Here is a 22,999-nt window from a genome sequence, read left to right as displayed (position 1 = left end):
TGAAGTCCTCAAGTGGGCGGAGGTTACCAGCATCGAGGCACTGCTGCTGAAGACACAGCTGCGCTGGGCAGGGCATATTTCTAGGATGGAAAACCACCGCCTTCCCAAGATTGCCCTGTATGGCGAACTCTCCACCGGCTATCGAAATAGAGGGGCACCAAAGAAGAGGTACAAGGACTCCTTGAAGAAATCCCTTGGCACCTGTCGCATCAACCATCACCAGTGGTCTGACCTAGCCTCAGATCGCAAAGCATGGAGGCACACCATCCACCAGGCTGTCTCTTCCTTTGAGAACGCACGCATAGCTGGTCTTGAGGACAAAAGGAGATTGAGGAAGAATCGCACTGCTACAGCACCAACCCTAAATCAGACTTTTCCCCTGCAGCCACTGTGGCCGGACCTGCCTGTCCCGCATTGGTCTTGTCAGCCACCAGCGAGCCTGCAGCAGACGTGGACTATTGCACCCTTCTTAAATCTTTGTTCGCGAAGCCAAGCCGAGAGACAAACTGGAGGCATACTTCATTTACTCTCCAAAAATGGTTTAGAATATTTAAGAATAAAAATTGCCCACTCTGAAGAGCCCCTCCCTTCACCACACTTAATCTAGGCATGCCTTTCGATTGGACTCATGCAGAATGGACAGCCTGTTTTGACCCTGCCTCTCTGTGCTGGATGTCATGAAATGACCCAGTCGTACTTCAGGCAGGAAGGCAGGGAGGTCCGGCTGCGGCCCTAGCAGAGGCTGATTGGAAGGAAGCAAGGCCACCTTCCTCTTTGCATGGGTTCTTTGGGCTCATATTTCTTATGGCACATTAACAGTTATTTCACAACACGCTGTGTGGCCAAGCACACAGACTGGATTTAGAGGCTCCTGGGCATTCAGATCAAAGGATGGGACCAGTGCCGGATTAAACCCCGTGGAGGCCCTAGGCAGTCAAAATCTCAGGGCCCCCCCTTGCAAATTATCTCAGAATTGGAGCGCCCGCCCCACTGCCTGAGGCCCCCGCTGCAACCTGCAGGCACCTTCCCAAAAGCCCCCTTGACAAAACTGTGGGGGAGAGGCAGAGAGAGGCAAACTTGGCAACGACGCCAGCAGCTGCCGCACCAGGCAAAGAGCAGTTGAGTTGCTGGCTGCATGTGCAGGCTGGGAGGGCTGCAAGCAGGGGGGGAACGGAGTGTGGGAAGCCAACCCAGGGCCCCTAAAGGCATGGGGGCCCATAGGCTAGTGCCTGCTTGGCCTAATTGTTAATCTGGCCCTGGATGGGACCAAAGAACCTCATGAGTTTTTTGAAGCAGGGAACATTTTGTCACCTGTTTCAGTCCCAGACATTAGATCAAATCAAGCCTGAACTCCTCCCACAAGTTAAAACAAACGGGGGCTATTGTGCTTTGGTTACATTAAGAGAAGAGTCACTGGAAAAGACGATCACGCTAAGAAAAGATGAAGGAAGTAGGAAAAGAGGAAGGCCCAACGCGAGATGGATGGACTCCATCAGAGAAGCCAGTTTGCAAGACCTGAGAAAGGCTGTTAGTGACAGGATGTCTTGAAGGGCAATCATTCACAGGGTCTCCAGAGGTCGAAAGCACTTTGACAGCACTTGAAACACACACACAGAGATTGCTTGACTATTCAGTACCTTAAAATATCTGTTCCGTTCTCATTAAGAACCTCGACATCCCCCGTGCAAGGCTGGTTCCTATCTAAACATGCTGCTCAGAAATCTGAAATACTGTCCCTGGCAGTTTTAAAACAAGATCTTAAAAGTTCTGATGCTTGGATGCCTCCTCCCCCTCATACCCCCAGCGTTTCAGTGACAGCCCCAGTATCATAATAAGCAGGACTCTTGTGGCACATTGGAGAAAAACTATATACATCTAACTACCATTTTCTTGAATCCTTTGGATTCTCGCAACTCTCCCATATGAACCCAAGAGAGCACTGAGGTCGGCTGGAAAGAACCAGCTGAATATCCCTGGGCCAAGGGACCAGCCTTCTCCCGGGATTGAGCCTTCTCCATTGCAGCCCCACTGCTGTGGAATCAACTCCTGGAGGAGGTACGGGCCCTGCGATGTTAAGATCAGTTCCGCAGGGCCTGTAAGACCTACCTCTTCAAACTAGCCTTCACCTAATACCGAGCCAAGAAAGTTTCGCTGGATATGTTTTAGCCACTGAATTTTAAGACCTAAGTTATAGCACCACAATGTTAATTTTAATATAGTTGTTAATGGTTTAATGATGATTTTATTATTGAAATTGTAATTTACTATGTATGGTTTTATTGTATTTTATACTCGTATGTTGTGAGCCGCCCTGAGCCTGCCCTGGCGGGGAGGGTGGGATATAAATAAAAAGTATTATTATTATTATACTTCATTCCAGGGTGGCCAAACTGGCTCGGGGACCACATGTGGCTCTTTCACACATATTGGGTGGCTCCCCCAATTCAGAACCCAGACTGAGCAGCAGCAGTAATAATATCAACGTCCAGTGAAAAGGCAGCTTTTTACTCCCACCTCCTCCTCCTTTAACACTTTCTGGGTCGGAATCAGAGTTCTGCCCTGGGGAAAGATCCCCAAGTCAGAGGCTGCCCCAGCTGAAGAGAGCTGCAACTGGAGTTGGGGTGGGGAGCAGTGTTCCCTCTAAGCTGAGTTAGTGTGAGCTAGCTCACAGATATTTAGCTTCCAACTCACACATTTTTGTCTCAGCTCAGGAAGGATGACCCTAGAGCACACTAATTGATGCAGGAGCTCACAACTTCCATGCCAGACCCAAGTGGGCAGCCATGTTGGTCTGAAGCAGTAGAACAAAGTAGGAGTCAAGTCGCACCTTTCTTTAAGACCAACAAAGTTTTCTTTAAGACCAACAAAGTTTTATTCAGAACGTAAGCTTTCGTGTGCTCCAAGAGCAATTCATCAGACAAGGAATCAGGTACAGTGAGCAGCTATGTATAGCTGGTAGGCAGTGGTTTAGAATGCAAAATGGTACAAATTAAAGATCCAAGGACAGAATAGTAAAATTAACAGCATAGTAAAATTAACAAATTGAGCAAACCTTTGATCTGGGTAACATATATGTAGCTCTGTTCACTATAGCCGATTTCTCGTCTGATGAAGTGTGCTTAGAGCACACGAAAGCTTCCTTTCTGAATAAAACTTAAGATACTGGATTTATATCCCGCCCTCCACTCCAAAGAGTCTCAGAGCGCTCACAATCTCCTTTATCTCCCTCCCTCACAACAGACACCCTGTGAGGTGGGTGGGGCTGGAGAGGGCTCTCACAGCAGCTGCCAGAGCTATGGCTGACCCAAGGCCATTCCAGCAGGTGCAAGTGGAAGAGTGGGGAATCAAACCCGGTTCTCCCAGGTAAAAAGTCCGCACACTTAACCACTACACCAAGCTGGCTGCAACTGGACTCCAACTTTAACGCCAGCAGCTCTCAAAGTAGAATTTTTGCTCGCCAAACTCTGCAGCTCAGAGGGAACATTGGCGGGGCGCAGTGTTCTCTCTAAGCTGAGTTAGTGTGAGCTAGCTCACAGATTTTTAGCCTCCAGCTCAGACACATTTTTTTTTTCTTCTCTTCGCTCAAGAAGGACGACCCCAGAGCACACTCATGGATACAGCAGCTCACCGCTTTAACGCCGAGAGCTCCCAAAGTAGAATTTTTGCTCACGAGGCTCTGCAGCTCGGAGGGAACACTGGGAGCGACTGCGCAGCCCAGGAGGGGCAAAAGCAGAGCCCCGCCGAACGCCGCTCCCGAGCCGAAGGCACCCATCCGGCCCTTTGCCCCGGCGCTGGAGTCCGAAGGCAGCGCGCGCCCTCGAGCCTGGAGCCGCCGGCCCCTTCTGGGCGCACGTGGCGAGGAGGGGGAGGGAAACCCCCCCCCCCTCCGCCCTTGGCCCCGCCTCGTCCCTGAAGTCAGCGGCGGCTCGCTCCTCGCCGTGCGCGGGAGGGAGGGGAGCATGGGAGGCCAGCGCTTGGCTTAAGCCGCAGAAAGGGAGAAGGCGGCGGAGGGAGAGAAGGCTCAGCCAGCGCGCCCCGGGGGAGCCCAGAAGCCCGTCCCGAGCCCCAGCGCCCGCCTGCCCGCTCCAGGGGCTGACGACGAGGAGCGGCGGGGAGGGACACCCTGGACAGCGCCCCGCGCGTGGCGCCCACAACCGCGCCCTGAGCACCCGCAGCCCGCCTGCCCGCCGCGCGACCCCTTCCCCGGCGACATGGTGAGTGAGTGAGTGAGTGAAGGGGCCGGCAGCCTATTCCTGGCCGCTTTTCTCCCGCCGCCAAATCCCTCCGAGGAGGGGAGGGGAGGGGAGCAGGACAGCTGCTCAGGCGCGGGTGGCCTCGAGGGGCGGGGGATGCAGAGCCTTTCCCCGCCTTCTTTGCAGCCCCCACCCCTCACGCTGGGGTCTGTTTAACCCAGCAGCTTCTCCCTCGCGGACGCACAACGTTGGGACGCGCCCTTTGGTGTGCGTCTCTCACGCCGAGGGAGCTCCGTCTCTAAGCCCCCTTTCTTTCCTACAGGCACCTGCCTTTGAGCCATTCCTGGGGACAGAGGCTGCCCCGCCTCCCATCTTTTCTCTCCTCATGCACACTGGGGTGCCCAGGGAGGTGCGCGCACTCCCACCTTTTACCTCAACAGGCAAATGCCACATGTCCTCTCAGACTCACCTGTGCCTGGCAAGCTGTCTGGCACACAGAGGTACCCCTTTTCCCACCCCTTTCCCACACACCCGTAGAAAGTGCCTCCCTCTTCTTTACATACAAATGCTATCTCTCTCTCCCCCCACCCCTTCCTAATCAGATAGGTATGATGGAATAAGGCAACACAATTCACCCTGTGCACAACACACATGCATGCGTTACACACAGCGCGTGGTATCTGCACACTGCCTGCTCGTGTTCACACCCCCACACAGATTCACATCCTGCCGCCTTGCCTTACAAATAACATCCATCTTTGTTTCTCACGGTAACATCTAGGCAACAAACGGTCCGCTTTGCTAATACGCTCAAGCCTCCCTCGCAAGAACTAGCCGCCTCATTCTTTCTTATCTAAACTCAGGGCTGACTTTGGGACACACCGTGATAGAGCCACGGCTCCCCCTCAGACTTAACAAAGGCACATTCAGCATCTCAAGGAGAGCTCCCTTTGCAAGCTGAGATTTCTCTTACAGAAGACAGTTCTCTCCTTTGCCCTCCCACACCGCTATCAAAATCATCCAGAGAGAGTGAGGGAAAAAAGATAGAGAGCAGGGTCCACTTTATATTTATGCTTTGTGCTTCCCAAAACTTCTCTTTCCTGCCTGTGCACACATCACATTCTTTTCACAAGCAATTCCTGGAGAGTTCTCCTTGGAATGAATAGCCATTCATGGCAACACAGTAATGAGGGGTGAAAAGAGGGCAGGATATTTTTTGACCAGTTGCCCTGAGGTGGTTATTCAGTTTATGTCATTTCATAGAGTCACAGAGACCATAACACCTCCAGAATTTATTTTTTTTTAAATCACAGCATGTTGGTATGATATCTTTAATGAGCTATTCCCACTTGTCCATCTGGGTATGGTCAAAATTAAAAGAGGCTGGTTTGAAGAAAAGAACGACACTCCCTTCTAATTTCTGGTTGCCGTTACTTGCTCAAACCAACATCTAGTTTGTTTAGAGCAGAGTATTTTATAGGACAACTTTCTTTGATACTCTCACAGCAAAATGTATACGATTTCTGATCTAAACAATGCAAAGCCTTTCAGGAAGTTCTAGGTTTCACTTTGATCTTAAGAGTGCAAGAATGCAAATGTAAGAAATGAGCATCTGTGACTAAGAGAGCAATCCTCAGCCGGTCTACTTAGCAGTAATTCTCATTTCATTTAATGATGCTTTACTCCCTGGAAAACACCCTTAGGATTGCAGCCTTAGTGTCGCATCTTCATTCTTATTGTCCTTATTTAGGTTTTCCATGATGATATTTGCAACATATTCAGATTGTATACAAAAAGTACTGCTACCTGGTGCAAGAATGGAAAACCCATGTTGGTATTATCAAGTCTTGGGCAAAGTTTGCCAATATGTATACTGCAGTGAGAGCCACAAGGAACACATTCAGTATTTTGACTTTTTATTTCCTTTTTGTATCCTTTGGGTCTTATTGTGTGAGAAAGCCCTTAGGCGCTATTTGGAATGTCATTTACCAGGCCAAAGCGGCATTGTACTGAGATGACACTGGTTTAGCTTTCACCTTTGACAAAGCTTAAATTGGATTTGCCTCCCTCACCCCCAGCTATCTAAAAGGACACTAACCTATAAAGACAGAGAAATGATAAAGAACTGGAGATCCGCAATACCTATTCCTGATACCAAAGGTTATATCCTTCTTTCACATTGCAGAGCAAATGTAGCCAGAAACTTTACCTTGAGGTTGTATAAATGTAACCTGAAAGTAAACTAATTATAAGTTTGTCTGGTGGCTATACAAAAGAGGGCCTTTTTTGGTGGCAACCCCACAATTATGAAATGACCTCCCCAGGGAGGTTTGCCTGGTTTCCTCATTTTCAGTCTTTAGGAGGCAGTTTAAGACAGTTTTATTTAGGACTGCATTTGACTAATTTAGTTTTTTCAAAAAATAAATAAATAAATAAATATTGGCTGTCTTAAATTGTGGCATAAATTGTGGTCTTTGATGTGTTTTTATCATTGTGTGGATTGATTTTATTGTATATTGTTTTTAATATTCGATGTGGTTTTTAACTGTTGTTAGCCGCCCTGAGCCCATTAGGGGAGGGCGGGATATAAATTTGATAAAATAAATAAATAAATAAATAAATTGTTGTTATCAGGGGTGGAATTCTAGCAGGAACTCCTTTGCATATTAGGCCACACCCCTGATGTAGCCAATCCCCAAGAGCTTACAAGGCTCTTTTTTGTAAGCTCTTGGAGGATTGGCTACATCAGAGGTGTGTGGCCTAATATGCAAAGGAGCTCCTGCTAGAATTCTACCTCTGGTTGTTATACATTTTACCTTGAGTTCCACAAGATAGAAAAGTGGGTAATAAATGTTTCAAATAAATAAAAGTAGAAACAGCAACGCCCCCCCCCCAAATAAATGTAAGTCTGATATTTAAAGTTGCTTAATGTATTAGGATTTTAATTTAATAATAACATTTTAGTAATTAAATTTAATAATTAAACTTAAAATTCAATAATTACATTTTAAATGGCAGATGAAGGCATAGCTCAGTGGTAGAGCACCTGCTTGGCATTTGGAAGGAGACAGATTCAATTCCTGGCATCTCCAGTTAAAAGGACCAAGTAGAAGGTGACATGAAAGACCTCTGCCTCGGACCCAGGAGAGCTGCTGCCAGTCTGAGCCAGTTTGGTGTAGTGGTCAAGTGCACAAACTCTTGTCTGGGAGAACTGGGTTTGATTCCCCGATCCTCCACTTGCAGCTGCTGGAATGGCCTTGGGTTAGCCATAACTCTCGTAGGAGTTGTCCTTGAAAGGGCAGCTGCTGTGAGAGCTCTCTCAGCCCCACCTACCTCACAGAGTGTCTGTTGTGTGTGGGGGGGAGTAAAGGAGATTGTGACCACTCTGAGAGTCAGAGTATAGGGCGGGATATAAATCCAATAACTTCTTCTTCTGAGTAGTCAATATTGACCTTAGTGGAGTGATGGCCTGATTCAGTATAAGGCAACTTCACATGTTCAAGTACTAACACAAGCCAGATCCACTGACAAAAGATCTACCCAGTGTGGCGTAAGTAATTTTTGCACTTTGCCAGTACAAAAATCCAACCTCATTTATTACAGTGCAAATATTTTACCTAGAGATGTGGTTTCTAAGCACTTGGGAGGAACACATTAGCATAAACCTGGAAATGTGCAATCTTAAACTTGTTCACAGGTAGATCACTGAGAACAGTTTAGAATGTCATATGGCAGAGTGGAAAAAAGATATTTTGCTAGTGATTTGCTCGTACTAACACAAGCCAGATCCACTGACAAAAGATCTACCCAGTGTGGCGTAAGTAATTTTTGCACTTTCCCAGTACAAAAATCCAACCTCATTTATTACAGTGCAAATATTTTACCTAGAGATGTGGTTTCTAAACACTTGGGATGAACACATTAGCATAAACCTGGAAATGTGCAATCCTAAATTTGTTCACAGGTAGATCACTGAGAACAGTTTAGAATGTCATATGGCAGAGTGGAAAAAAGATATTTTGCTAGTGATTTCTTAATTTTTTTAAAATTCTTCAAAATTGTTAGGAAGATAGAGCTAAGATTACAAAATTTACATGCCTGAAATGTAAACAAGTGATATGTTAGCATGTTTGTAACGTGGCATACTATCCGCTGTCCACTTGCTTATGATTTTTTTGACTTCATTTCATTGTTCTCCATTTTATCTCACAATAACTCTGTGAGGCAGGTTAGGGGTAGAGTGTGTGACTGGCCCAAGATCGCCCAGTGAGTTTCCATGTCAGAATGATAAGGTTGCCATCTCTGAGTTGGGAAATTTCTGGAGATTTGGGGAGTAGAGCCCGAGGAGGGTGGAATTTGAGGAGGGGGTGAATAGAGTCCGCCAGTCAAAGCAGCAATCTTCTCCAGGTGAACTGATCTCTGTTGTAATAGGGGAGATCTCCAGGCCCCGCCTGGAGGCTGGCAACCCTATCATAGTGGATCTTTAAACCTCAGTCTCCTAAATCAAGGTCTAACACTCTAACCACTACACTACATCACAGTGGCTCTCCATGAGCCCCTTATTGCCTTAATGGGCAGTATCCTGCCACTCTGGTGTGCATGGTATAGTTTTCCCACATTCCTCTTCAATGCTGCACCTCTTTCTGGTCCCTGGAAATTTCTGTCCTGGTGTCATAAAGCCAGTGTAGAGGAACAGCTGTGGGGGCTGAAATGAGAAGAAGAAGGGATTGGATTTATACCCCGCCCTTGGAGTGTCAAAGTGGCTTGCAATCTTCTTCCCTTCCTCTCTCCACAGCAGATATCCTGTGAGGTAGGTGGGGCTGAGAGAGCTCTGAGAGAACTGCTTTTGAGAGAACAGCTCTAAGAGAACTGTGACTGACCCAAGGTCACCCAGGAGGCTTCAAGTGGAGGGGGGTCCTCTTCCCCACAAGAATCCACCACTCTTAACCACTACACCAAAATGAGGAGTTTAAGTTGCTCTTTCTTCCTTTCCCATGAGCACAGCTCTGCTGAGAGGACGGAGAACTTTCGTCCTTCCTCAGTCTGGCCCACCAATTCTCACAGCTGTTCGTCTGAAGGAGTGCTGCAACCCCAGGAACAATGTGGAGGATTGTTTGTTTACCTTCTGCTCGTAGATGATAGGATAGAACCATTGTCTGTACTTGTAGTTGAGCCTAAGTATGCAAGTCAGGTCTGGGATCGCCATCCTGCATCTTGTGTAAAAGTCAAATGTATAGTAGGTTCTTCTTCGTTCCCACCTGTGTTGGCACCTGATTCAAATTATGGTTATGGCCTGTGTGGAGAAGAGGCTTCAGTCTCTCCTCCAACCTGACCGAGTCCTAGAAAGGCGCTGTTTGGCTCTTTGGGGAAACCAGGTCACTTATGACAAGGAAGACTGAAGTCCCTTCTCCATGTGTGCTGATTCGAACTGGGTAGCACACATGCAGGAACTGAGGAGGAACCACAACTCAGGTGTGACTCCAACATGGGAAAAAGAGGTGGAGGCAATTTGGTGTAGTGGTTAAGTGCACAGACTCTTATCTGGGAGAAGCAAGTTTGATTCCCCACTCCTCCATATGTAGCTGCTGGAGTGACCTTGGGTCAATCATAACTCTCTCAAAGCTGTTTCTCTCAAGAGCAGTTTCTGGGAGATCTCTTTCAGCCCCACCTACTTCCCTCTAAGCTGCAGAGTCTTGTGAGCAAAAATTCTACTTTGTGAGCTACTGACATTAAAGTTGTGAGTTATTGGCATTAAAGTTGTGAGCTACTGCATCAATTAGTGTGCTCTGGGGTCATCCTTCCTGAGCTAAGACAAAAATGTGTGAGCTGGAGGCTAAAAATCTGTTAGCTAGCTCACGCTAACTCAGCTTAGCAGGAACACTGCTCACAGGGTGTCTGTTGTGGGGAGGGTAAGGGAAAGGAGATTGTAAGATGCTCTGAGGCTCCTATGGTAGTGAAGGATGGGGTATAAATCCAATCTCTTCTTCGTTTTCTACTCTGTGATGTTTATAGAGACAATAGGAACTGTGGGGTAGGAACGTAACTATATACCTGTGCTTTAATTGATAAAGTGGGAAATATTTGCTACAAACCATATTCTCCAACCTCATGTCCTAGTAAGAGGTGGGTAGTGAAGCAAAGGTACTCTGCACATTTCCAGAATAACATTTGCTTGTTTGTAGTCTTGACATTAGCCTTGTCTCAGATTTCTTTAGATCTTTCCAAATACCTTGTTTTTTTTGAACTGAGATGTGGTAGATTTTACGCCCCCTCAAGCTCTTTGGTCGTTTTCTGTGAAGTACTTCTTGTTCTGTGGTAAGCAGTTCTGTAATTTAAACCTGCCTGCACACTGTATGTCAGGCCTGTATGTTCAGGCCTTTAGCCCTAATCCCAGACTTTGACTGAAATAAGGACAGGGGCTTGACAATGATTACTTATTTGTGAATAGAAGGTATTCTGCATGTGCCAGAGGCACACGTTTCAGTGCAAGGTGCAACCAGGTAGCTTGCAGTTTAATGACAAAAATGGGTTCCAGGCAGAATTAAACTGAGGATGTACTACCTTCTCCTGCTGCCCTGTCTACTCTTGAGCAAACGCAGGAGGAAACCCCCAACAGTATAAATCTCAGTTCAGTTTTCTGCTCTCTGCTCATACTTGCCAGAGGTGGAATTCTAGCAGGAGCTCCTTTGCATATTAGGCCACACACCCCGATGTAGCCAGTCCTCCAAGAACTTACAAAAAAAGAGCCTTGTAAGCTCTTGGAGGACTGGTTACATGAGGGGTGTGTGGCCTAATATGCAAAGGAGCTCCTGCTAGAATTCCACCCCTGATACTTGCCAATATTGATATTAGAAATACTGGGAAGCAAAAATGAAAGAAAGGAACAAAGTTATGAAAGAGAGGAGGTGAGATACATTAAGGGGCTGACTGGCTGAAAACAAGGGCTCCAGAGCTGTCTTGCAGCTCCCTTCTTCCCTTCCTCCCCAAGCAACTGTGGTTTTCTAAGGGACCTGTATGTTTTCCAGCACATATAAACTAGTGTTCCAAACCCTCAAGTTGATGTCTCAGGTGATATCCAAAGGCAAGAGGGGGAAAATGTTTTAAAAGAATCGCAGAACAAATGTATTTCTCACAATACGAGAAATCATGGACACTCAATGAAATTGCTGAGCAGTCGGGTTAGAACTGATAAAAGGAAGTACTTCTTCACCCAAAGGGTGATTAACACATGGAATTCACTGCCACAAGAGGTGGCGGCTACAAGCATAGACAGCTTCAAGAGGGGATTGGATTAGCATATGGAGCAGAGGTCCATCAGTGGCTGTTAGCCACAGTGTATTGTTGGAACTCTCTGTCTGGGGCAGTGATGCTCTGTATTCTTGGTGCTAGGGAAGGCACAGTGGGAGGGCTTCTAGTGTCCTGGCCCCACTGATGGACCTCCTGATGACACTGTTTTTCTGGCGACTGTGTGACATAGAGTGTTGGACTGGGTGGGCCATTGGCCTGATCCAACATGTCTTATGTTCTTAATGTGCTGTTCAGTTCTTAGGTTTAAAGGTGTGTGGTAAAAAGTTGCACTATACACAACAGTCTTGGAGAGGATGTTCATGTATGGGAAGACTGTAAAAGCAATTGCAATTTCATTCACATTTTAAAATAATTACCATAATATATTGGCTGAGATCAACCCCCATGCCTGCCTGACAACCCCTGCCAGGGGTGGGGATTTCTTGCCCCTAGCTCCCATTTTCTGCTTCTGCGATTTGGATGAATTTTCTTAAATGTGTGTTTCCCCTCAAAGTGATGTCTTTCATCTCTAGGAATGTGCCAATCCTCCAAGAGCTTACAAGGCTCTTTTTTTGCAAGCTCTTAGAGGATTGGCCACATCAGGGGTGTGTGGCCTATTATGCAAAGGAGCTCCTGCTAGAATTCCACCCCTGGTAGTAGTATTTATGAATCACCCAATCCCTGCTGTTGCAGGACTCTGGGCATTGTACAACATTCATAAAAACATACAGAATAAAACGATTTATAATTTAAAACATTCTTTAAAACAGACAGCAATAGTTAATCCTGGTTCAGACTTCTTTCTGGCTACTTTGCAGGCAGGAGGAAGAGGCCAGATACATATAGAGAGTGGAGAAGGGTGCCAGCTAAGATGATAACTGTTGCTATCCTCAGCCAAAGGCCTGGTGGGACATCTCTGCCTTACAGGCCCTGTAGACAGATCCAGGTGGACAGCGTGTTGTTCTGAAGCAATAGAGCAAAGCTGGAGTCCAGAATTATCTTTAAGACCAACAAAGTTTTATGAAGAATGTAAGTTTTCATGTGCTAAAAGCACGCTTCATCAGACTTCATCAGACAGTGTTGGTTTTAAAGTTGCTACTGGAATCCAGTTTTGTTCTACAGGCCCTGTGGAATTGCATAAGATCCCTCAGGGCCCTGATGGAATTTAGCAGAGAGTTCCACCAGGTTGGGGCCAGAGCCAGAAATGGCCACCTTGACATCCCTAATGGCTGTAACCTATAGTGTCCCCCCCATGCCCCTGCCTCCCCAGCCTCTCAGTTTGGTGTAATGGTTAAGTATGCATATTCTTATCTGGGAGAACTGTGATTGATTCCCCACTCCTCCACTTGCAGGTGCTGGAGTGGCTTGAGTCAGCCATAGTTCTAACAGAGCTGTCCTTGAAAGGGCAGCTTCTGTGAGAGCTCTCTCAGCCTCACCTACCTCACAGGGTGTCTGTTGTGGGGGAGGAAGGTAAAGGAGATTGGCTTGACCTATACCTTCAGGCACAGGTACCTTGTATGTTGAGAAAGCACTGTGAGGAAGCTCCGGTGAGTCAAAGAAAGCACAGTGTTCTAACTGGAGAGCACAGACCTTGCGTTCTTTTAATAAACTCACACTAACCCTGTCAGCCAGAACAAAACATTTTAGGGTTGCTGACTTCATGTTTGGGGAAATCCTGGAGATTTAGTGGGGGTGGAGCCTGGGGAGGGAGGGGTTTAGGGAGGGGAGGGCCCTCAGTGGGTATAATGCTACAGAGTCTACCCTCCAAAGCAGCCATTTTCTTCCTGGGAACCCGTCTCTGTAAGTCTGGAGATATAATTCTGGGAGATCGCCAGGCTCCACCTGGATGTTGGCAACCCTAATACTTTTACAGTCAAGAAAACTAAAGTACAAGGCAGTTGAACAGCTAACTCCGTTCTCAGTCAAACACTCACTAGTTGGATACTAGTGAATGTGTAGCTCATATGGTGGGTCGAAAGCAGAATGCTCTAATTGAAATGTAAAGTTAATTACATATAATTTAATCATCAACCAGGTTTGCATAATCAATTAATAAGGCCATGCAGTTTTAGCTGGGTTCTTCTTTTAAAGTAAATAGGAACATCACTGCATAGCACAGGCTTTAAACATTTCTTTATGCTGTCCTGCATAAAGAAAGAGGGCCCTCCCCTCTTTGGAAATCATATTTTGAATAGTATAAATAAATTCCTGATTTATCCTAAACATCAAAATTTCAAAGGATAAATACACACAATACACATTTGGATGAAAAGCTGATGTTTCTTTTGAACTAGAGATGGGCAGTAACTGAATCACAAATGGTGGTTCGAGCATGAACTGTGCTGGTTTGTGATTCCTGAAGAAGGGTTTGGGAGAACATGCCTCCCACAAACCCTTCCTGAACCTCATGCGCCTCTAGGAGGTTTACGAGGTTCAGGGAGGCTCGTGCAAGCTCCAAAAGTATTTAAATACCTTCAGAGCCCAACCAGAAGAGAGCTTCAAAAGGCATTTAAATGCTGTAGGAGCCCACCACCGGTCCCATGGCCTGAGTTGAGTAAGCTCTGAAGGCTGGCCCAACTGATCTCTGAGAGTCACTCTTGGAGCTCAGTTGAGTCAGCTGGCTTTATCTGACCAAGCTCTCATAGTGAGCTCTGAAGGCTTTTATTGGCCATCAGAGCTCACCTCAGGGTGGAGGCTGCCCATATAAGGGCATATAAGACCTATGAAAGCCTTCAGAGTTGGCTCTGGAAGCTCAGTTGAGATGGGCTGCCCCACTTGACTGCGCTCCCAGAGCCAGCTCTGAAAGGTCTTTGGAGTTCACTGGAGGCTGTACTCCCGAACTGGAGGAACCATGAACTGGTTTGTCCAATGGAAGAGTTCGTTGGAGGTTTGTGGTGAAGGGTTCATAAAAACGTTGAACCATGAGCCTCCATTTCCCAGTTTGTGGCCCATCCCTCCTTGGAACCCAGACATTAACAATAAAATGCAATATATAAATGGACGTTTCCAATATTTTACAGGAAAGTCAAACTAACAATTGGAAGAAATCAAGACGTTTTGTAACATTCAGATTTTTTGGATGTTCGAGTCAGGATACCTGAACATGTATTGTGTTACCTATGCCAGGATGTAGCTATCATTGCTACAATTCTAGCCTTGCTACTAATAAGAGATGTTGAATTTTAGGCATTTATGTTCATATATTTAGCTGTGAATCTTATGTTTATTTTAAATATATTACAGGATTACATATAGCTCAAATTTAAAGCATTCCCAGAAATTACTCTAGCCCAGTTAAGAATGTCAGCACAAGACTCTAGCACAGTAAGAAGGTTAGCACTTTTTAGTAAAGAAACCCAGGCTATTGAACCATAATGAGTGACAAAAGTACTCATAATTCTGTGCCAGATTCCAGTTTTCCTGCAGCAAAATCCCACAAATAGGGTCTCAGAAATTAAAAAAAAATAAAGAATAGTTTTAGGCAATAATATAACTTGATTTTAAGTGTTTATTAGAACTATATCCCATTGATTGCAACAGCAATTGTGTTCCATTAATGCTTTTAAAAGCAAGGTGCATTAACTCTATTCTACAGCAAATAAACAAGTTAATAGGGAAGCTTTCCCTTGTAAGCATGTATGATATATATGGATTACATTGCAGGATTCAAAATACTCTTGTACCTTTTATCATATATGACATGATAGAAGTTTACAAGATTATGCATGGGATAGAGAAGGTAGAGAAAGAAGTACTTTTCTCCCTTTCTCACAATACAAGAACTTGTGGACATTCAATAAAATTGCTGAGCAGTCCGGCTAAAATTGATAAAAGGAAGTACTTCTTCACCCAAAGGGTAATTAACCCAGGGGGTGGCGGCGGCTATAAGCATAGACAGCTTCAAGAAGGGATTGGATAAGCATATGGAGCAGAGGTCCATCAGTGGCTATTAGAATTCTCTGTCTGGGATAGTGATGCTTTGTATTCTTAGTGCTGGGGGGGCACAGTGGGAGGGCTTCTAGTGTCCTGGCCCCACTGGTGGAGCTCCTGATGGCACTTGATTTTTTTGGCCACTGTGTGACACAGAGTGTTGGACTGGATGGGCCATTGGCCTGATCCAATGTGGCTTTTCTTATGTGTGTGTGTATATGATGTTTTGTTTCACTCTACTATGGGTAGGTTTGCAAGCTCTGACGATTTGGGGGGTGGAGCCTGGGGAGGGTGGAGTTTGGAGAGGGGAGGGACTTCAATGTCACAGAATTACCTTCCAAAGCAGCCATTTTCTCCAGGTGAACTGATCTCTGTCACCTGGAGATCAGTTTTAATATCAGGAGATCTCCAGCTTCCACCTGGAGGTTGGCATCCCTAAGGGACAGGATTATGTTTGTGCTGTCTTTGCAGAATATGTTTCCTCTTGACTACCAGCATTCTTAACTGAATTGTTTGCTCTGAATTATTACATGTTTTATACATTTATCTTATCTTTCAGCCTAACCTCTAGAATTAAGCTTTGACCCTGGCAGCCATGAGTCTTGATTTTGCAGAGCTTTGCAGAATCCTAAACATTCTTCAGTGATCTTTCAGTGTCTCAAGGTATATCCAGAAGTAATGACACTATGACCTTGTATATGTCTGTAAAGGAATTGTGGAATTTTTTTGTGTGATTTGTATTTCCAATATTTCCAGCAATTATCCAGTTCTCCCTTTGAAATTTCTAAAGACAGATGAAGTCAATTTATAGAGCTGGTATGGTGTAGTACAGGGGTGGCCAAGCTGTGGCTCGGGAGCCACATGTGGTTCTTTCACACATATTGTGTGGCTCTTGAAGCCCCCACTGCCCCATCAGCCAGCTTGGAGAAAGCATTTCTGTCTTTAAATCACTTCTCCAAGCCAAGTCAGCCAGTGGCTTGGAGAATGCTTTTAAAGTTGGTTGCTTTCCACCTCTCTTCCTTCCTTCCTTCCTTCCTTCCTTCCTTCCTTCCTTCCTTCCTTCCTTCCTTCCTTCCTTCCTTCCTTCCTTCCTTCCTTCCTTCCACCCTCAAACATCTGATGTTCATGTCTTGTGGCTCTCTCAAACAACTTACTTTATAATGTGTGGCTCTTACGTTAAGAAAGTTTGGCCACCCCAGGTGTGTATTTAAGAGTGTCAGAGCAAGATGGGTAGCTGTGTTAGTCTGTCTGTAGCAGCAGAAAATAGCAAAAGTCCAGTAGCAACCCAAGACTGACAAAACTTGTGGCAGGGTATGAGCTTTTGTGAGTCACTGCTCACTTCAGTGACTCACAAAAGCTCATACCCTGCTACAAAATTTGTTAGTCTTTAAGGTGCTCCTATCCTGGGCTCTTGCTCTTTTGTACTGGATTAGTATCTAGGAGACCTGGGTTCAAATTCCCATTCATGCCATGGAAGCTCACTAGGTGACCTTGGGCCTAGTCACTCTCTCTCAGCCTAAACTATCTCACAGGGTTGTTGTGAGGGTAAACTGATGTAAGCCGCTTTGAAACAATATTGAGGAGTAAGACAGGATACAGATGAATTAAATGAATGTTAGTTAGTTGGACAAAAAAAAATTACCACTAAGACCACATTCATACCTGCCTTTTAGGACATTTTTTGTCCTGGTATTACTGCTGGTGTACAAATATGGGGCTGAGGGAGAGAGGAACAGGTAGTTTTAAACGCTGTTATCCCAGGTTTTTTAACTTCATTGATTGCCATGTAGAGAGTTTTACTCAGAACTATTTTTCAACCTTCCTTTACCTCAAAATGTGTGCCATTTCAGTGTATATTTCTCATGTAATAATCTTTCCTAGGAATGATAAAAGCATTTGATCTGCCTTTTGTTTCTAGGAAAGCCTAGAGACAAAATTTCACTGCTTAACTTTTAGACATTCTCTGGAATATTTCTAAGCATGAGCATTTCATAGGGGCTGCTTGCTTTCTCAGGGTTTGCATGATGGATTTGCCTTGTAGTAAGTTCTGGTTGCCTTGACCTGCATAGCCCAGGCTAGCCTGATCTCATCAGATCATAGAAGCTAAGCAGGGTTGGCCCTGGTCAATTGGATAGGAGATCTCCAAGGAATACCAGGGTCATTATGCAGTGGCAGGCACTGACAAACCACCTCTGAATGTCTCTTGCCTTGAAAGCCCCATGGGGCTGACATAAGTCACCTGTGACTTTCCACCACCAAATTCCATCATTGCTGAAGGAAACACAGGTGCTTTCTGTGACAATCACTGGTATATATGGAACATATATGTACGTCTTTATACTTAGCTACAGGGATGGAATTCTAGCAGGAGCTCCTTTGCATATTAGGCCACACCCCCTGATGTAGCCATGTTAGGAAATTAATAATGTTCGTTTGAATGTTCATTTATTCAATCATGGTCTCTGACATTTGTTCAATCATTTATTCAACATAAGATGAGACTTAGAAGAAGCCAAGCCCCCCACGCTCTCCCCAACACCTGTCTGACAGCAGAATTATTTTCGAATTGCTGGTTTCCTGGTGTGGCTTTGTGGTGAGCTGCTTCCTGTTGAAGACTTATCAACAACCCATTAGAATAGAGCATAAAACAAGCACTTAATTAAGTTCTGAGTGTTTTTCTCTGGTACTAGCTTCCTGCATTCTTCGAAGTGGCTTGGTGGTGGTTAGCCTGTTTCCTGTTGAAGCTTTTCAAAAGCTTGCTAGTATTGCCACTCCCCCCTCCCTGCTAGTTTTCCTATATATCAGTCTCTTAAGCCTGCAAAAGTAAAATGCTTCTTTCTTTTTATATATGCTAACAAGACAACTGTTATAAGTATAGTGATTTATAATATTTAGCATAAATAGTGAGTAGAGTGCACAACAAAGAATTAATCAATCATAAGGGCAAAATTGGTTTCATAAGAGATGTCAAAACTGGAAATTTCAAAGAAGCATCTGCAGATGTTTGTGAGTGGTTATCTGTCACCTTTTAGTGGTTAGTGGTTGTTTGAAATGCAGAATCACAGGGTTAATGAAGTTCACAAATATGGAGTCTGTTGTGCTAACTACCATTATAGCTAAGCATATAGATAAAGAAGTTACAAGTTCTGACAAGAGGAAGTTGCTGGGCGGAGATATTTATAACTTTTACCTTATAGGGCTAAGCCCTCAGCCTAAATCGGCCGGTTAAGGTAGACTGTGAGCTCTGACCAATGGCAAACAGCCACAGGGCAAGAGAGGGATGTGACGTCCGGGAGGTTTTATAAGGCAAGGGGCTTGGCTGATTCAGGTAGAGAGGCGGTCTCATAGCTGGCCTCTCTCCACTTTCTGCAGAAGTGAAAATAAAATGGTTTTCTCTGAACAACATGTCTCTGCCCGTAATTGGTATCTGGAAGAAGGGGCAATGCCCCCCAAAACCGGTTGACAATTTTCTGGTGTCAGAAGTGGGATAAATATAGGCCCCTTTTGGGGTTGGGCCTCTGGTCCATTGGAGAGCAGGGCGAACACTCCTCTCCTGTGATTTTGGAGGGCGCCCCAGCTAAGTTCAGCTGCCAACTCACTGTTTGAGGCGTGGCACTCTGCTCCCCAAGAACCCACAACGAGACGTTCAGTTGAAAACAGCCCACCGGAGGAGTCTGCTGTGTGGAACCGGTGAGTAGAAAATATAATTGGGTAGAAGAAATTAAAATTAGTTTTGGGTATTGAAAGTGTTTGTTGGTGTGAATGGTGTGTGTGAATGGGATGGACAATAAGACGTCAAAGGTGAAAAAGGTACCAAGGTAGGGGGAAATTCCGTTGGGGACGCCCAGATCACTGGAAAGGAATGGCCAGGGTCAGGAATTTCCGGAGACTGCCGATGGAAAGGCTGATCTCCCACTAGGATGGGGTCTCTACAGGGTATGAGACAAAGGAGCAGGAGCCCAGTGGGGGTTCCTGAGAAACTCCGCCAGATGTATGATAGAGATATTGCCTGCATCAGGAGCAGGAGCCCAGCCCTGTAGTGGGCAAGGGGGCACTTTACATTTTGTTATGGGTGTACTTCATAGGGAAGAGAACTGATATTCCCCCCATTTAAAGGCAGTTAGACAAAAAGAAACCTATGAGAAGTATACCCGTAGAGGACAGAATGTCTGTCCACTCTTGGTCCTCTATGCTGTGTCATTTTCACTGCTCCCCCCCCCTTACCAACCTGGCCAAACTGGGGAAGGTCAGGTGCGAGAGGGTCAGAGGGACCCGTCGCCCCTGGTACTACCTGACCGACCTGGGGAGGGTCAGGTGCGAGAGGGTCAGAGGGACCCGTCGCCCCTGGAAAAAGGAAGGAATGGTGAGAGCAGTGAGGAGGACATAGAGGAGGATTCACAGAAGGTACTCCCCTCCAGCAAATTGGAGAGAGAGGTAAATAGACTAAACACAACATTTAAAAAATTGGACCCCCCCCCTTCGCTCTCCTGTGGGCAAGATAGTGGCCGCCTTAAGTGGAGAAAGGCAGAGTCATCGCCTCTCTTACAAAGAGGCGGAGACTGAAAAGAGTTGAAAATTATTTTTTTACAAAAGGAGAGAAAGCCCCGGCAATCATTGAAGCCGGAGAAAAAAAAAATATATTAAGAATTAAAGGCCCCCTTGGGTAAGTGCCTATGGGAGAAATCTGGAGGGAGAGAGATCAATAGAACAGCGGCAGAGGCAGAAGCCGCTTTCCCAGATGCAACACCGGCTGACTGGGATTTACAAACACCCCAGGGAGGGAAGGGTGTGAAACTTTCTCGTAGTTTATGTTGCAGAGGTTTGAGTGGAGAATCATCTTTAGGAACGTAAACACTTAAAGGGTTTTTGAGTATGGTAAGAGAAAGACAAGGGAGAGGTAAAGAAAGATAAGAAAGAAATTAGTGAAGAAAAATCAGAAGTTAAGCAGAAGACTGATAGTGGTGTAGAAACTGCAAGTCAGGAGGAAGAGGGGGTGTGTGTGAAAAGACAGCCCTCTTACAGCTTGCAGTTTGTAAACGGTGGGTGTAAGAGTACATTCAGGAATGCAAATGCTATCTTGGCATAAAAATCTGACTGGAGATAGATTAAAAAAAAAAAAAAAAGGCTGCAAGAATTATTACTTTATATAGAGGTAATTTTTTATTGACATTAGTGGTTGCTTAAAAGGATTAAACAAAATTTGGGAGGATAATTATACTTATGGCTTGAATTCAGTGCAGAATTTCAGCTGCACTGGGTCTCTGTGTCATTTTATTGATTACATTGGTTTCCACTGTGTAATCTTAAGAAAGATGAACTTAAATATATATATATATTAGTAGTTATTGAGTCATGCTTGTGGCATCCTCACTTGAGTTTTTGATTGCACAGGGTCTTGTACAATCAATTTCTGGTTATTGTAATTATGTGCTTTGCTGGATCAAAGCCAAGGTTTGTTGGGTTTAGTTAATAGGTAGATTTCTATTGTGTATTAGAAGCATCTGTTTGACCAGTGTTGGAGAGCAGATGCCCGAATACACCAACTCTCTTGCCATTAAATAATGTTATTAAAAACTAAAGCTGACACTTTTAGTGTCTGAAAGGGGTTTTGATATGAGGAGGTTTAGATATGTGTCAGAGTTTGATATGAAGGGCTTTTGAATGTAGTCATGAGACAGGGGTTACAAAACCCAGGTTTGCAGAGATAAAATGAGAGAAGAGAGAGGGGTGAATCGTGAAGAGGGGAGCAAGGACGGAGTTGAAACAGAAGAATTGGTGAGGCAGGCAAGGTGTTATGAGGATTTGGCATGGAGGGGGTTCAGAGTTGTCTGGTATTTAGCCCCCCCCTCCCTTAATTGAGCCTGTGTTAACCTTAAGGATGGGCGAGTTAGGTATAGATGTGGAATTTTTGGTGGATTCAGGAGTAAGGAGTGGAGAATGTATAAGGAATGTTGGGGGCAGGGAAATTTGAAACTCTGGAAAATTGTGTGGGAAGGCATTGTAAAATTGTGAAAATAGAAAATTGTGAGGGCTCAGTGCCCATTTTAAAACCCCTTCAAGTTTAATGTAAGGGGAGGGCAGGTGTGTGGAGCTGCGTGGTTCCTTTGAATGTCTAATACAGGCATTTGCCTGTTAGGAGTTAAAGATGTAATGTGCAAATTGGGTCTGTGCAGTCAGGATGGCTGTGCTGAAAGAAGTGCATGAAACATAAAAAAATTGACCCCAAGGTTTGGGCGTGCCCAGACAATTTAGGACTGTTACAGAAGTCCCCCAGTAAAATAAGTGTATATTGTAATTGATTTGAAACTTTTTTTTTGTGTTCCCCTGGCCAGTGAGTGGCCTTATACTGACACTGGCCATTTGACCAGGTTTCAATGGAAAGTACTGCCCCAGGGGTACACAGAATCCCCCACAATTTTGGAGAAAGCATTGGCTTTTGTATTACAAGAATAAAAAAATGTAGATGACTTGTTGATAAGTGGGGTTGTACATGTGTTTGGGGAACTATGGTGTGAAAAAGGTCTGCTAACATCCCAGGGAAAGAACCTTGGCCACCATAATCTAGTTAAGAAGACCCTGCAGACCCTGTAATTGCCTACACAGGTTGCTGTCATACATGTACCAGGGCATCAGAAAAAAAAAAAGGGGGGGTTGTTCCCCTGGGCATAGGGCTCTCCCCTCCATTTACTTATCAGAAAAAGGAAATGAAAATAGCAAAAAGCAGGGGGGCAGACTTAAAACAGGGAGTGTTAATTCTGCTAGACGGCTGGCAATGCTTGCCAGAAGGATTTGTCAGAGAGGTTTTTAAAGCTTTGTATGAGGAAAAGCATTGGGAAGCATGAATTTTGGTCCAGAATTTTTAGAAAAATTTGTGGGACTATGGGTGTGGTCCCAGGCCAATGCTCTGGTGGCCAGATGTACTCCTTGCCAGCGGGCAAACAAAACATTACTTTTAGAAAATTGAGATGGGTGGGAGACAGTTGGCAGTGCATCCCTTTGAATGTCATTAATTTGCCTCAGGTGGGAAGGGTTAAACACTGCCTGGTCCTCACTGACTAATTGACTGGGTGAGTAGAAGCTTTCCCCACAACCAGAGCAACTTTTAATGTGGTGACTAAAATATTATTGGAACAGATTATCCCACGTGTTGGTCTTTTTTTTAAAAAAATTTTAAATTCTGGTAGTGGCTCTCCATTCTCCCAGAAGGTTCTGCACCAAGTTATGGAGGCTCTGAGAGTAAAATGGAAGCTCCAACCCCCTGGCAACCCCAGAGTTCAGGAAAGACCAAATGTATGAACCAGAGTGTGAAATGTTATCTTTAGTATTATTTGATATCCAGACAAGGCCTCATCAGTTTACTGGCCTTTCACCATTTGAGTGTTTGTATGGCATGGAAGTTTGGGACGTGATCCCTGGAAATCCCAACTTGCACCTTCTTAAGGATGCCTATTTAAGAAAACATTTGCTGGCACCGTTTCTCATTCTCTCTTGCAACAGGGAGGCTGGCGTGACCGTTCAGAGGGCACCACTTGAGACCCCGGTCCATTCCTATCTGCCAGGCCAATGGGCATACATCAAGGCGTGGAAGA

At 45.2% G+C, this 22,999-nt stretch overlaps 1 protein-coding gene and 1 long non-coding RNA gene across 2 annotated transcripts in view; both read left to right on the top strand.

The window, feature by feature from the left end:
- LOC132574764 (uncharacterized) overlaps positions 1-22,999 on the top strand; it is a 272,751-nt gene that overhangs the window by 174,042 nt on the left and 75,710 nt on the right. The gene's annotated exons all lie outside the window — the stretch shown is intronic.
- Positions 4,115-22,999, top strand: part of ELOVL2 (ELOVL fatty acid elongase 2) — an 89,764-nt gene continuing 70,879 nt past the window's right edge. Inside the window, exon 1 of the mRNA XM_060244211.1 lies at positions 4,115-4,214. Within this exon, the coding sequence (XP_060100194.1) occupies positions 4,212-4,214 (3 nt within the window). The 5' untranslated portion in view covers positions 4,115-4,211. The remainder of the gene's footprint in view (positions 4,215-22,999) is intronic.

Source organism: Heteronotia binoei, chromosome 7 (assembly GCF_032191835.1).
Source record: "Heteronotia binoei isolate CCM8104 ecotype False Entrance Well chromosome 7, APGP_CSIRO_Hbin_v1, whole genome shotgun sequence".
NCBI lineage: Eukaryota > Metazoa > Chordata > Lepidosauria > Squamata > Gekkonidae > Heteronotia > Heteronotia binoei.
Note: the sequence above shows the minus strand (reverse complement) of the source record. Positions and strands in the feature narration are given on the sequence as shown.